This window comes from Uloborus diversus, unplaced genomic scaffold, assembly GCF_026930045.1.
Source record: "Uloborus diversus isolate 005 unplaced genomic scaffold, Udiv.v.3.1 scaffold_12, whole genome shotgun sequence".
In the NCBI taxonomy this organism is placed as follows: domain Eukaryota; kingdom Metazoa; phylum Arthropoda; class Arachnida; order Araneae; family Uloboridae; genus Uloborus; species Uloborus diversus.
This window is the reverse complement of record NW_026557876.1, coordinates 6,285,529-6,299,677: the sequence shown is the minus strand read 5'-3', so window position 1 is coordinate 6,299,677 and position 14,149 is coordinate 6,285,529. Positions and strand designations below refer to the sequence as shown.

Sequence of the window (14,149 nt, the reverse complement as noted above, 5' to 3'; positions counted from 1 at the left end):
AAGTCGAAAAAGAAGTTTAAAAAAGCGCAACATTGTTTCAAAACCTGGTTCCATTCCTTGATTTCAAAAACTTAAATTCAAGGGGGAAAAATCGAATTGTCTTCTTTTAATGACCTTTTTTGAGCAATCACGATTGCTTATTGTTCTCACTTGACTGTTTTGATGTCCTATGATTTTATTTTCCCACCGCCACCCTCCGCACCCTGTCACCGTCGACCGGCTCCTCAGGATGCTGCTCCTCTAGCGAAAACCCTCTCCAGGTTGCATCCATATGCTACACACACGCGCATACATACACAACTACACACACACACACATACACATACACACACACACACAAACACATACACACACATACACCTACACACACATACACCTACACACACATACACACACGCATACATACAGAAACCTACACATACACACACATACACGCACACAACTACCCACACATTCATGCCTGCACACAGACACAAACACATATGCCTACACACACATACACATACCCCGCCCCCACGCACGCAAACACTCATACACACAACTACCAACACTCATGCCTACACACAGACACAAACACAACTACCCACACATTCATGCCTGCACACAGAAACAAACACATATGCCTACACACACATACACATACCCCGCCCCCACGCACACAAACACTCATACACACAACTACCAACACTCATGCCTGCACACAGACACAAACACACATACCTACACACACCTACACACACTCCTGCATACACACACCTACACACACACATACACATACCCCTACACACAAACACACATACCCCTACACACAAACACACATACCCCTACACACAAACACACATACCCCACACACAAACACACATACCCTACACACACACACACGCATACATACACAACTACACACACACACACACAACTACCCACTCATTCATGCCTGCACACAGACACAAACACATATGACTACACACACATACACATACCCCGCCCCCACGCACACAAACACTCATACACACAACTACCAACACTCATGCCTGCACACAGACACAAACACACATACCTACACACACCTACACACACTCCTGCATACACACACCTACACACACACATACACATACCCCTACACACAAACACACATACCCCTACACACAAACACACATACCCCACACACAAACACACATACCCTACACACACACACACGCATACATACACAACTACACACACACACACACAACTACCCACTCATTCATGCCTGCACACAGACACAAACACATATGACTACACACACATACACATACCCCGCCCCCACGCACACAAACACTCATACACACAACTACCAACACTCATGCCTGCACACAGACACAAACACACATACCTACACACACCTACACACACTCCTGCATACACACACCTACACGCACACATACACATACCCCTACACACAAACACACATACCCCTACACACAAACACACATACCCCTACACACAAACACACATACCCCTACACACAAACACACATACCCCCCCCCCAAACACACACACACAAACACACATACCCCCCCAAACACACACACAAACACACACACACACATACCCCTACACACAAACACACATTCCCCTACACACAAACACACATACCCCTACACACAAACACACATACCCCACACACACAAACACACATACCCCCCCAAACACACACACACAAACACACATACCCCCCCCCCAAACACACACACAAACACACACACACACACACACTCATGATTGCAAAAAACATAATTTGAATTCAAGATAACAAAATTAAAATTAATTTTTTTCTTACTGCTACATTCAGGACTTGAGTTCTTCCAGAATCACCAATAATGTCCGGTGGAACCTGGAGGGGGAAACGCTGGTTTAATACAAGTCGCTCCTTTTTCCGATACAAAAATCACTAATAAATAGTATCTTTCCCAACTTTCCTCTTTTTTTCCGAAATGAAAAATGAGGTAAAATTAAGAGAAGCGGTAATCCGTTAATTAGCCCACGAAAAAATTGATGGCAAGACGAAAAACACCCTTATTGGCAGTATTTATCTTAAATGAAACTTAAAAGCTTTTCCATTCATCACAGGGCTCTGTACAAAAAATGCGCTCAATTTTTAGTCCGGTTTTTCTTTTGTAAAAAATAATGCTATACATAAATCATACGAGCTGCATCGCAATGGCAAATTTAAACCATAGAGTAAAGAAATTACATAGAGAGGCCCAGCTATACCAAGAAGTGTAAGCCGGAAGTTGCACTGCTGTATCCCAAGATCCTTAGCTTCTTGAGATACATCTTGATTCAAAACACTCCATTGGTGAATCTCAATTAGTTGTTAATTTAAACTTAGATATGGTTGCAAGTTTATGAAGCACGTTTTCGAAATTGCATTAAAACATGAATTAAAATGCAAACCAATCCGCCAGCTACTTCATACGGTCCCTTTGCGAGATTGGTAAAAACTATTCTCGCGAAGCGATCATGTTATCATAACCCCGCTCATCATTGCACCGCTGTATCCCATAATTCCGGCTTCAATTTCATCTCATTTTTACCATAGACGGGGCCTCTCTATGTATATTTCTTTACTCTATGATTTAAAAACTAGCTAGCATAAAAGCTTCTTTTCTTTAAAATGTTGAGATAAAAATATTGGTTCATCTGTTGCCGTCGCAACATATTCGTCTGTGTTGCGACGGTAAGGGTTCATCTGTAACAGGTGCCCAACCTTTTCTAACAGAGAACTGCACTTAATTAAGATTAACCTTGGGAACCAGAACACATACAAAAATTTTTAATCTATGTACTCAGACCCGTCATTTAAGGGGTCAATAAGGGTTCTTGAAATACACAGTTCAGTAGCAGAAACTTCAGGCTCATATTTCTCTTGAAATACACCGCCAACTCAGTCATTCCAGCCGAGAACTGCAGTTTCGTGCTTATTAGCACTCACCAGCCCGGCTTAGGAAGTGACTGAGCTGGAGGTGGAAAACCTCTTAAGGAAGCCAAGAGTGCCAAACAAACTGGGCGCTAAAATAGAATTAGCACTGACCAGACGAGTGACCGAAGGAATGGTTCGGTTCAACGCGAAGATTGCCGGCAAGGCATGGTATATTCAGTAAGTTACCGCCCTATAGCCAGGGATAAGGCAGAAATACATGAAATGCACTGCCAGCTCAGTCAATCCAGCCGAGGACTGCAGTTTCGTGCTTATTAGCACTCACCAGCCCGGCTTAGGAAGTGACTGAGCTGGAGGTGGAATACCTCTTAAGGAAGCCGAGAGTGCCAAATAAACTGAGCGCTAAAATAGAATTAGCACTGACCAGACGAGTGACCGAAGCAATGGTTCGGTTCAACGCGAAGATTGCCGGCAAGGCATGGTATTTTCAGTAAGTTACAGTCTTATAGTCAGGGCTAAGGCCGAAATACACGAAAGACAATACTGGTCAGTGCTGATTCTGTATTAGCTACCAGTTTGTTTGGCACTCTTGGCTTCCTTAAGAGGTTTTTCCACACTATTTAAACGCTCATATTTATCCTTCGATTTTCATACTTGTCAACTTATTTCACATGTGCTTGTAAATATTGTATATATTCAAGTGGCCCTGAAAAGATTCCTTTTTTTTAAAATGATTATTATCCGCCTCCTCCCCTCATACCATCAATGATCTCTGTTCCATTAATGACCCTATACCCTCACATCCGGCAAAAGAGCTCCCGCTCTCCACCGAAGAAAAATCATGATCCGTATCCGTATCCTCAGTCACTTCCTAAGCCGGGCTGTTGATGGCTAAAAAGCACGAAACTGCAGTCTTCGGCTGGAATGACTGAGCTGGCAGTGTATTTCATGTATTTCTGCCTTAGCCCAGACTATAGGGTGGTAACTTATTGAAAAAAAAGTCATATTTCTCAGCTGAATGATTTTATGAAATGCAGCAATATCCGCAAAAAAAAAAAAAAAAAAAAAAAAAAAAATTTCCTCTTCTTCTCTTCATCTTCTTAATGCTCTTCAATCATTGTGACAAAATTGCGAGGGTATTTCAGGTTTACCAATTTGGTTCATTAGAATTCCCGAGTAGTGATTGGCTGCGGTCATAACGCACTTTTCGACCCGGTAAATTCCCGCTCTGGCTCCACAAAAAACCAATTGAAAAATTTCCCGTTTCCATGTAAAAAGAGGTTTCCCCAGAAAGCGGTTTTTACCCAGTATACTTAGCGGTTAGTAGACGAACTTGTTTCGCGTAATGCATACTGGGTAAAAACCCCGCTTTCACTCCAGAAGCTAGCAGGAGTAGAAAGATTCCACATAAACCCCGCAAATAACCGGAATGCGGTGAAAAGCAGATTTTTTCCGGGGTCGAAAGTGTCCATGGAAACGGCCCTATTGTGAGCATGTTCATTGCATAGAGAGATTGCAGGGGTTTAAAAATTGCGTTCATAACACAGGGGTGTTCATATTATATTGTGTTCAGAGTACAGATAGGTCAGATGTTAAGTCTATGGAATTTCTCCGGGACCATCAAAATGAATTCAGAATATCAGGATATTCACATTACGGAGTGTTCAGATATCAGATAAAGAGAGAGAGAGTCCACTTTATTCCAGAAAATTTCGATTCGAAAGGGGGGGGGGGAGCCTCCTAAGAACGCACGCACACATGAGGAATTCGCCCCTTTCCTTAAAGAATTTCCACAATGTATTTCCATAGCCAAAAATAATACCAAAGCAAGGAGGGAATAATAATTATTAAACTAAAAATGTTTCTCGCCATTTGGGGAGGGGTAGTAGATTGTTAATTTAATAAATAAATGAAAGCGTCTTTAAAAAAAATTACGTTTTTCAAAGTTACAGTTATTTTTTTTTATCTTTACGCGTGTCTCATTAAAAGTTATATAAATCTTGCTCGCTACATTGGTGAGGGGGAGGGGCGTATATCAGGAGGGAGAATTTTTTTTTATCTCCATTTGTTAGTTGATTGTTAAGGGAACAAGGGACTTTTGAATTTTACTTTTCAATTTTATAATTTTACACCATGTATTTGAAGTAATAGAACAAAAATAATATTTTCATATCAATATTAGACATTTTAAATGTTAATTTAAAAATTTTAGGGTTAAAAAAGGTGTTTTGTGAGGCATATGGAACGCAACATGGACAGAATTGAAAACACTCCAGGCGCAATTCATGTAAACGAAAACCAACAATATTTTTTTCCCAAATGTAGTTTATCCGTATGAACATAAATGGGCATTGAATTCAATCTATGTGCGTATATAAACTAGAAAAAAAAAAAAGCAAATTATGAATAGAATTTTACGTTTTTTTAATACGTATGCTACTTTGCTAACAGCGGATAAATAGTAAATTTTTGTATTTGGGTAAAGTAATGCCCAGTTTTATGAAGTATAAGACTGTTAATGTGCTCAAAAAATTTTGAAGCGATACAGTGAAAAATAATGCGGTGGGAGCATTTCGAGCCAAAAATGATGATTAAAAACGTGTAAACAAAAATCAGCTGATACTTTTATCCCTTTAAATACCACGCCCCCTTTTTTAAAAATGTAAATAAAATGCGTAAAAATCATAATATCGCAAAAATGAAAATGGATTATCAAAGCTGGTACTAAGCTCTATTTTTTTGGCGCAAAAACAATTTTTGTGAAATTTGGTTGATTTTCCGAATGTATAAGGTCCCTTGCCCCCTTAATTTAATAAATAAATAAAAGTATCTTTAAAAAATTACGTTTTTCAAAATTACAATTATTTTTTTAGCTTTACGCGTGTCTCATTAAAAAATATATAAATCTTGCATGCTACTTAGTGAGGGGGGGGGGGGGGCGAATACTAGGAGGGAGAAAAAAAATTTTTCTCTTTATTTGTTAGTTGATTGTTAATTTAATAAATAAATAAAAGTATCTTTAAAAAAATTACGTTTTTCAAAATTACAATTATTTTTTTAGCTTTACGCGTGTCTTATTAAAACATATATAAATCTTGCTTGCTACTTAGTGAGGGGGGGGGGCGAATACCAGGAGGGAGAAAAAAAAATTTTCTCTTTATTTGTTAGTTGATTGTTAATTTAATAAATAAATAAAAGTATCTTTAAAAAAATTACGTTTTTCAAAATTACAATTATTTTTTTAGCTTTACGCGTGTCTCATTAAAAAATATATAAATCTTGCTTGCTACTTAGTGAGGGGGGGGGGGCGAATACCAGGAGGGAGAAAAAAAAATTTTTCTCTCCATTTGTTAGTTGATTGTTAATTTAATAAATAAATAAAAGTATCTTTAAAAAAATTACGTTTTTCAAAATTCCAATTATTTTTTTAGCTTTACGCGTGTCTCATTAAAAAATATATAAATCTTGCTTGCGACATAAGTGAGGGTGGGGGGGGGGGGGGGGCGAATATCAGGAGGAAGGAATACGAATTCGATATCGACTTTTTTACACAGTCAAAACATTGTATAAAAAATTTCTTCAAAAAATGGCATCATTTTTCAGTAGAAGAGTTTCAAAAACGGCTGCATTAAAATGTTTTCTGAAAAAAAAATCGATTTTCACGATTTTTTGGAAAATTGGGGTGTATGACAGCAATAATAATAAAAAAAAATAATAATAAACGGGTTAGAGAGGTCAATTGCCCCCCCCCCTCCCTTTTTTTTCCCTCTTGGATTTGAAAAAAATATCTTTGTTCTTTCTGGTGAGCTTCTGGTCCTGTTTGCTTGCCGTACCCCCCCCCCTCCCCCTAGAAAAATTCAAAATGACGAGCCTGAGGAAGGTTTAAAATCAGTCTCGATTGTTTGCTTCGAATTTAATGTGTTGTGTTTAAAAACTACGAGCTTTCAGTAAATTCCATTCCGAAAATTTTGACACGAAATAACATTCATCACCACTCGCAACTTACTCTCCGATCCCCGAATCAATGAATGAAATAGAAAAGAGATCTTTTCGATCCTCCTTTTGCAGCGGGAGAATTCTCTGCGCATTCGCTCCGACTGCGCATGCCCCTCGCTTGTATGGTCCCGGGACTGCTGTGGGGGTTTATCGAACAATCGGGGGAGCAGCGACAGACACTCGGCGCCTGCGTCTGGACTCGGAATTCAAGGTCAGAAGAGGCCTTTTAAATACCTGCTGCAAATTTCACCCCCGCTGTTATGTGTCACAACACCCCCAATCGAACATTTCACTGAAACGAATGTCCCTTCGTTTGATTCCGAGAGCGGTACGAACAAGTGGTTCGGTTCGACTGGCGAAGCATCCTCGGGAATAAAAAAAAAACGTTCCAATGCCCCCGACGACATTCTTCAGACCGTTCGGCGAAGACACCAAGCTGCTGTTCGATTTGAAACACCAGAAAACCTAAAAAGTGGTAAAACACAACGTCCACTTTGTCCAAATGTCATTCCTGTGATGTTAGTCCCTCCATTTCTAAAACTGTCGTATTGAGTTGAAAGCTCGTGTCCACTTTTACAAAGTAGTTGTTGGTTCTACGCGCTCGTTGTGCTTTTCGATGTCCATCCCTCTGCTGAAGCTTCGGCTTTTCAATGTGAGTTCACAATCAATGATTTTTGCTCAACCCATCCATTGCTGATGCTGCTTCTTGCCACTGTCATGACCACCAGGAATAAACCGAAAAAACTCTCACTCGTCGTCTGCCAACTCATTAGTTTGTCCGATGTTATCACGTCCATGTGCTAATCCCAAAAGCTGCCATGGGAAATGGTATGAACAAAGTAAGTCTAGGTTTTGGGCTCTCATTCTAATTCTTATCTTTTTCTTCTGCCTTTATATAGGAGTTTAGTAAGACCTCATTTGGAGTATGCTGTTCAGTTTTGGTCGCCTTATCTGAAGAAAGATATTTTTGTATTGGAAAGGGTTCAAAGAAGGGTAACTAAATTAGTAAGGGGACTCTCAGATTTAGATTATGATACCAGACTTAATAGGCTTAACATGTATAGCCTGGAGCAAAGGAGAGTCAGAGGGGACATGATTCAGTTATTTAAATTTATCAAAATGAAAGATGTAAATGGATTAAATTTTTGCGGGGAAAGCAGGACGAGGGGTCATTGTTTTAAGCTATTTAAATCTCAGGCTAACTTGGAAATCAGGAAAAACTACTACTTTAGCAGGGTCGTGGGCACTTGGAATAGCTTACCCGAAGAGGCGGTAATGAGCAAGGGAGTGGATAGCTTTAAGAGGGCCAATGATCTTCATTGGGGACTAATTAATTGACTAGGACCAGTCTAGTTGGGCCCAGAGCCTGTTGCTGGTCGGCACATTTGTATTTATTATTGTTTTCTTGGACAAAAGGTAGCCCATGTCCCCTGTGGCCATTCTCATTCATTTTGAAACTTATTCCCTCTGTACTTGCTGACAAGATTGTAGATTATAAACAATCTATTTTGTAGAATTTGACCCATTGTCAAGACTAAAGACTAATTGTAGGTTTTTACCTGTAATCAGGCCCTTCATTTCGAATTTTTTGAACGGAGAGAATGTATTGTATGCACCCTCTCTCCTCCCTGAAAAAAATTGCATTGAGTAGGTACGTTACATTGTATACTCAATGCAAATTTTAGCAAAAAACAACAAAAACCAAACCCTTTAAAATATAAAAAAAAAATTTTTCAAGAGGGTATTCCCCTTCCAGATGATGGATCTGCTGTAAATTTAACAATTTTAACTTTAAGAAAGGAAATATCTTTTGGGCAATTCCATGGTGTCGGACGTAAAAAATGAAGAAAAATTTCTCAGTTTAAATTCCATTTACCAAGTATAAACTGTTCCAAAATGATCAAATTTATTTACAAGATACTTACTACATCGCACTGAATAAAAAATCCTGTTAGTTTTTCAAAATAGATCCCTAAAGTATAAATTAAAAAAATTTAAAGAGTTGGTGTCGGACGTAAACACACAAATAGTAAAATTGATGGTTCACTTAAAAATCATTAAAAGTCTGTGAATTGGCTTACATTTTAATTTTAAAAACAGAATAATTCTAAAGTATTCTTATGATTGAAGCATATTTCAGTTTTCAAATGATATTACATGGAATAAAATTATTTAAAACATATTTTTAACTTGGTGTTGGACCTAAATTGTTCATATTGGACGTAAACTATTACTATTGCTCTTAAACGTTAATACATAACATTGATTACAGTTATAAATATGTAAATTGTAGGTTACATATACTGAAACAAAATTTACCAAGTAAATTCAAAAGTAGGGTTGATTGGGGGAAGTGGAACACTGGGGTAAGTGAGTCACCCCAAAAAACTGAAATATCCATTATAGTTTTTATACTTTTTTACATTGATCATGTCATGGTTCATCACAGTGATTAGTTTTGCATATATTAGGGTTGCGTGGCATTTTTTTTCTAGGTCAGAGAACTTAGTCAAAAAAAAAAAAAAAAATCAAAAATATTTTATGGCGAGTTTAAGCAGCATTTTTCAAAGAAGTGTTTCCCGGTCAGCATTTATTTTTTTGTGATCATTAAACACTCATGTACAGATTAACTTATAATGTCTACTGCAGTCAGAATTTTTGCGTAAAATATTATTAAAAACCATTTTAGAGGAAGGGCCCTACTTATCCCGTAAATTTTTGCTATAAGAGGTCACCACACTATGGGGTAAGTGGTTCCCCCCCATAACAGTGAGTATTTGAAAATCAAAAGCAACTCTGATGAAACATTTGTATTGGTGAAATATACAAGACAACTATGATGACTTAGTAGGAATGGATAGTTCAGCTACAAAAGCTGATGATTAGTTATTTGTGAAACTTACCTGAAAGAAAACCATCAAGATTTATATGGGTTGAATGTTGATAATGGTTCTTCCTTAGCCAACTTTACACAGACGCCGTCATTTAGTGTTTCCAATTTCTTTATCCACTTATAGTTTTGGCAAATTTGCCAAAATTGATCTTAATCAACTGTATTACGTTCATTCAACACACCTTTTCTCAAAAGGGGTCCTACTTACCCCTATCAACCCTAAATGTATATACAGTAGATTCACTAAGTTCTTTTTTATGCATGTTTCACTTTAACTTAGAAATTAAAGGCAAAAAAAAAGGGAAACACAGTTGAAAATATATGTTGTTTAAAGGAATGTAACAGTGTCGGACGTAAATGGTGTCAGACGTAAAAAAAATTTTACGTCCGACACCTAGATTTTAGTAAAAAATATTCACTTGTTACAAAATGAAAATAGGTTACATCAATGAGATTGAAAATCTTACTTTGTACCCAAAAATACATGTATGTAGCTTTAAAACCATTGGCTCAGCATAATTAACTGCACATTTTGGTGTCGGACGTAAAACACTTAATGTTCCCCAAAGGAATTCTTTTACGAATCAAAATGAATTATATTTTGACACATTTTTGCAACATCACCAGCAACATATTATCTTTAAATGGTTATTCATCTCAATTCACAATATTAGTATGTATTTTTTGGGAAAAAGCAGAATTTCTTCGAGAGTCATCAAATATATAAAGTAAGACAAACAATGTTAGAAAAAGCACAAATTTGCAATTACAGCAGACACGTGTTTCGGCGTTACAGGGAACGCCTTTTTCAATGCAAAAAATGATGAGCTTATGGATGAAAAGACATCCGACAAAAATGGTTTGAAAATACTCAAGATGTTGACCCTAGTTTAATCTCCTATAACTTATTTATAACTGAAGTGATCAAATTTTAGCAGGGGTGGTTTTCTGCCGGCAGAAACTAGTTTTTGCCGTGCCGGTGGCAGAAACTGGTTATAACCGGTAAAAACCGGCAGAAACTGGCAAACTTAAAAGCATCTTTAATAACTGAAGTAATTACTAAATATTTGTAAAAGTAAATTAAATTAACTTCATTCAGTCATTTAAAAAAAATAAAATCCTATGTTAGGGCCCTTGATTTAGTTCGGAAAGGAAACTTTTCAATTGCAGATGCTTGTAATATTTGGATTAATCTAACAAAGGGCGAAAAATCATACGGGTGCTTAGGGAAGAGAAGTGACATAAAGAATTAAACAGGCATTACTGATTGTAATTTGCTCGCTTACATGCTTCATCTAAATTGCTTGTGATTGAAATTACCATGTATTTCAAAAAGAATGCCAGAATTTTACTTGCCAATATTAACACAGATTTTGTACATAGTGTCACAGCTTTGCAAAACAAATTCGCACTATTTCTCGAAACTTATTTTTCCAGTCAAATTATTTACCACAATCCCAGTTACTACATGATGGACCAGTAAAAAAAATATATACAATAAATGAAAGTTTCACAAACATTGCTTGTTTATTAAAGCATTGCTTGTAGCTCTTTTGTTGCAAGAATATTCTAATTAGTGCATATTAAATTAAGAAACTGTTTAAATTTTAGATACCACCTTTTCTAAGAGGCAACTGCAGAGTCCAAACAATGTAACATTTGATTTTGAATTGTGATAATATTGTAATTATGAATTGTGCTTTGGTTAACAATTATTTTTTCCTTACATTTTCTACTGTATGTCAATAATGAATTTTTTGTCATTTTGGGAGTTTTTGCCAGTTTCTGCCACATATGTGGCAGAAAGTGGTTTTTGCCATGCCGGTTTTAACCGGTTTCTACCAGTGGTTTTAACCACCTTGGCAGAAACTTTCCAACCCTGAATTTTAGACAGGCATTTCAAAATATACAACTCTTTACCTTTAAAATGACACCTCATTTGTTTAGAAATTTTCATTTTGAAAATTTGATCATCTGGTTGACCTTATCATGGAATTGCCCTTTTACGATTGAGGCAGTGAGAAGCAAAGGGATGCAAGTGGCAAAATTAAAAATTTGGAGATAACCAGTACAAATGGTTGGTGAACCTCTCCGCTATCTTGGGGCAAGAGATGGTACTAGTAGACCTGGTAGGTGCTGCTGTACAGCATGATTTAGAAAATAATTCCAATGATAGCCTATCTTATCTTTAAAACGCATTTTACTCAAAACTTGAAAATGTCCACTTACAATCCTTAGCTTCTCACTTCCTCAATAGGGAAGTTTTCGATTTTTCAATTTTATTTTTATATGATAGAGTAACATGTATGAACATCATAGGTGAAAAAATTTTTGCGATGCGATAAGTAGTTTTTTTTTAAATTAATTTTTAAAGTTCAAGCTTTTGTGACGTCAAATGGCATAGGAAGTGACGTCATGCCCTCTTCCAATAGGGGAGAAGCCGAAGGTCTATCATTCGACTTCGAAGACGAAACGTAAAATTCTTATCTCCTCGCATTTAACTCCTCGCGTTTCTGGAACATTAAACCTCTCATCCTCTCGGAAATATTCGAATATCATCATTGATGTTAATTGAGGACGATTATTTAGATTGTACTTTAACGAATCCGGCCTCCATAGTGTGTTCAAAAGGATTATTGAATTTCTAAAAAATAAAAATATCAGCGCGCTCAAAATGTCCGTAGCGAAAACAAGGGATCTTCGGCAGAAGGCTGCCCATTAGTGCCCTGTGACGTAAGCTCGTGACGTTTCAGAAGCGTGCACTTTTGCGCGTGGATTTTTACAAATTCATTAAAAATCAACCACGGTGTTTTAAAATTCGGCGATGGTGAATTTTTTAGTTTTGAGGGTCAATTAACAATATCCAATAGCCAAAATATGAACATTTAATAGGTTGCAACTTCCCTATTGTTGTGCTACTATAAGAATGTCTAGATAAGTGTACAGGGTTGTAAAAGTTTCTGCCAGTGGTGGTTTTAACCATAGATAAAACCAGTTTAAACCAGCCGGGATAAAATCAGTTTTATCCAGTTTTGGCCACTTAGATAATTTTCAAATTCTGTATGAAAACCAAATAATAATTTATTAAAATGAAATGCAAAACAAACCATAACCAATCTCTTTCATTATTTATCTAAATTGTATGTTTTACAGTTTGTAGCAATTACAGCATGTTTGGAAGATAAGGTTTATATGAAAAATATGCTGTAACATTAAAAAAATAATAGTGAAACATTGTAAGTTGAATAGATAGATTTTAATTCTCACACACAAGTGTACAAAGTATTTGAAAGTATTTCAAGTAATTTTGAAGAATAAATGAGAGAGAAAAAAAACTTCTTTTTGCAACATATATAGGCATTTTTTTTTCCAAACAAAACTAAAGGTACAGGGGGGAAACACTTTTGAAAATTAAAAAGCAACACCACTGAAAAGTTACTATATTTATGTTACAGGCTATTTTGTATTCCTTATGTCTTTTGTTTTAGTGTGAGCAATTTCAGTTATTAATTTTGAAGAAAGTTGAAAATGAGTCTGTTTTTGAAGAGGATTATATTTGCACTAAATGTGCTGAACTCTCAGACTTAAGACTTAAGATGCTAGTTTTGGAAGCCCAGTTAGCATTAGGGTGTAAGCCAGTTGTAGAGGGTATAAATGTTCCAGAGATTCAGGGGGAAGTTTCAAATGAGGAGTTAGATTGGGAAACTAAGGGTGTAATTTTGGGGGACTCTATGGTAAGGGAGGTGGGTAACACAGTTGGGAGAGTAAAGCGTAAGGTGGCTAGGTGTTGTTTACCAGGGGCTCGGGTAAAAGACGTTAATATGGTTGCTGAAAAGAAGGGAGTATTGAATAAGGAGGACATGGTTACTTTGTGGGTGGGAACAAATGATGTAGGCCACAGTAAAAATGAGGAGTTTTCTAGGGAATGGGAATCCCTGTTGGATAAAGCAACCAGCTTTTCGACGAATGTCCAAGTGGTTGGTTTGCTTCCCAGGTATGGAGTGCATAGGAGCTGGCTAAATCAACGTGCGAGGTGTATGAACTTGCTACTGAAGTCAATTTGCGAAAAGCGCAGTATCAGGTTTATTGATGTATGGAGTCACTGTAAACGGGATTGGATTGCTAGGGATGGCCTGCATCTGAGCTCTACAGGGGTCAAAATGGTTAGTGGATTAATTTTAAGGGCTTTGGAGTCAAAAAACTAAGTTGGAATGGGGGGCATGGTTCAAGCACCAGGTATCGAGAGAATGATATGTTTTTGGGTATTGCTAGAAATGGAAATAAAGTGACAAACAAGAGTAGTAATGTTAACAATTGTAATTTAGGAAATTTCAGGGTGT

At 37.1% G+C, this 14,149-nt stretch overlaps 1 protein-coding gene across 1 annotated transcript in view; it reads left to right on the top strand.

Moving 5' to 3' along the window:
* Nucleotides 1–7,734: 7,734 nt before the first annotated feature.
* LOC129232444 (dual specificity protein phosphatase 22-B-like) overlaps nucleotides 7,735–14,149 on the top strand; it is a 37,744-nt gene continuing 31,329 nt past the window's right edge. The window contains exon 1 of the mRNA XM_054866589.1: nucleotides 7,735–7,755. Coding sequence (XP_054722564.1) covers nucleotides 7,735–7,755 — 21 coding nt within the window. The remainder of the gene's footprint in view (nucleotides 7,756–14,149) is intronic.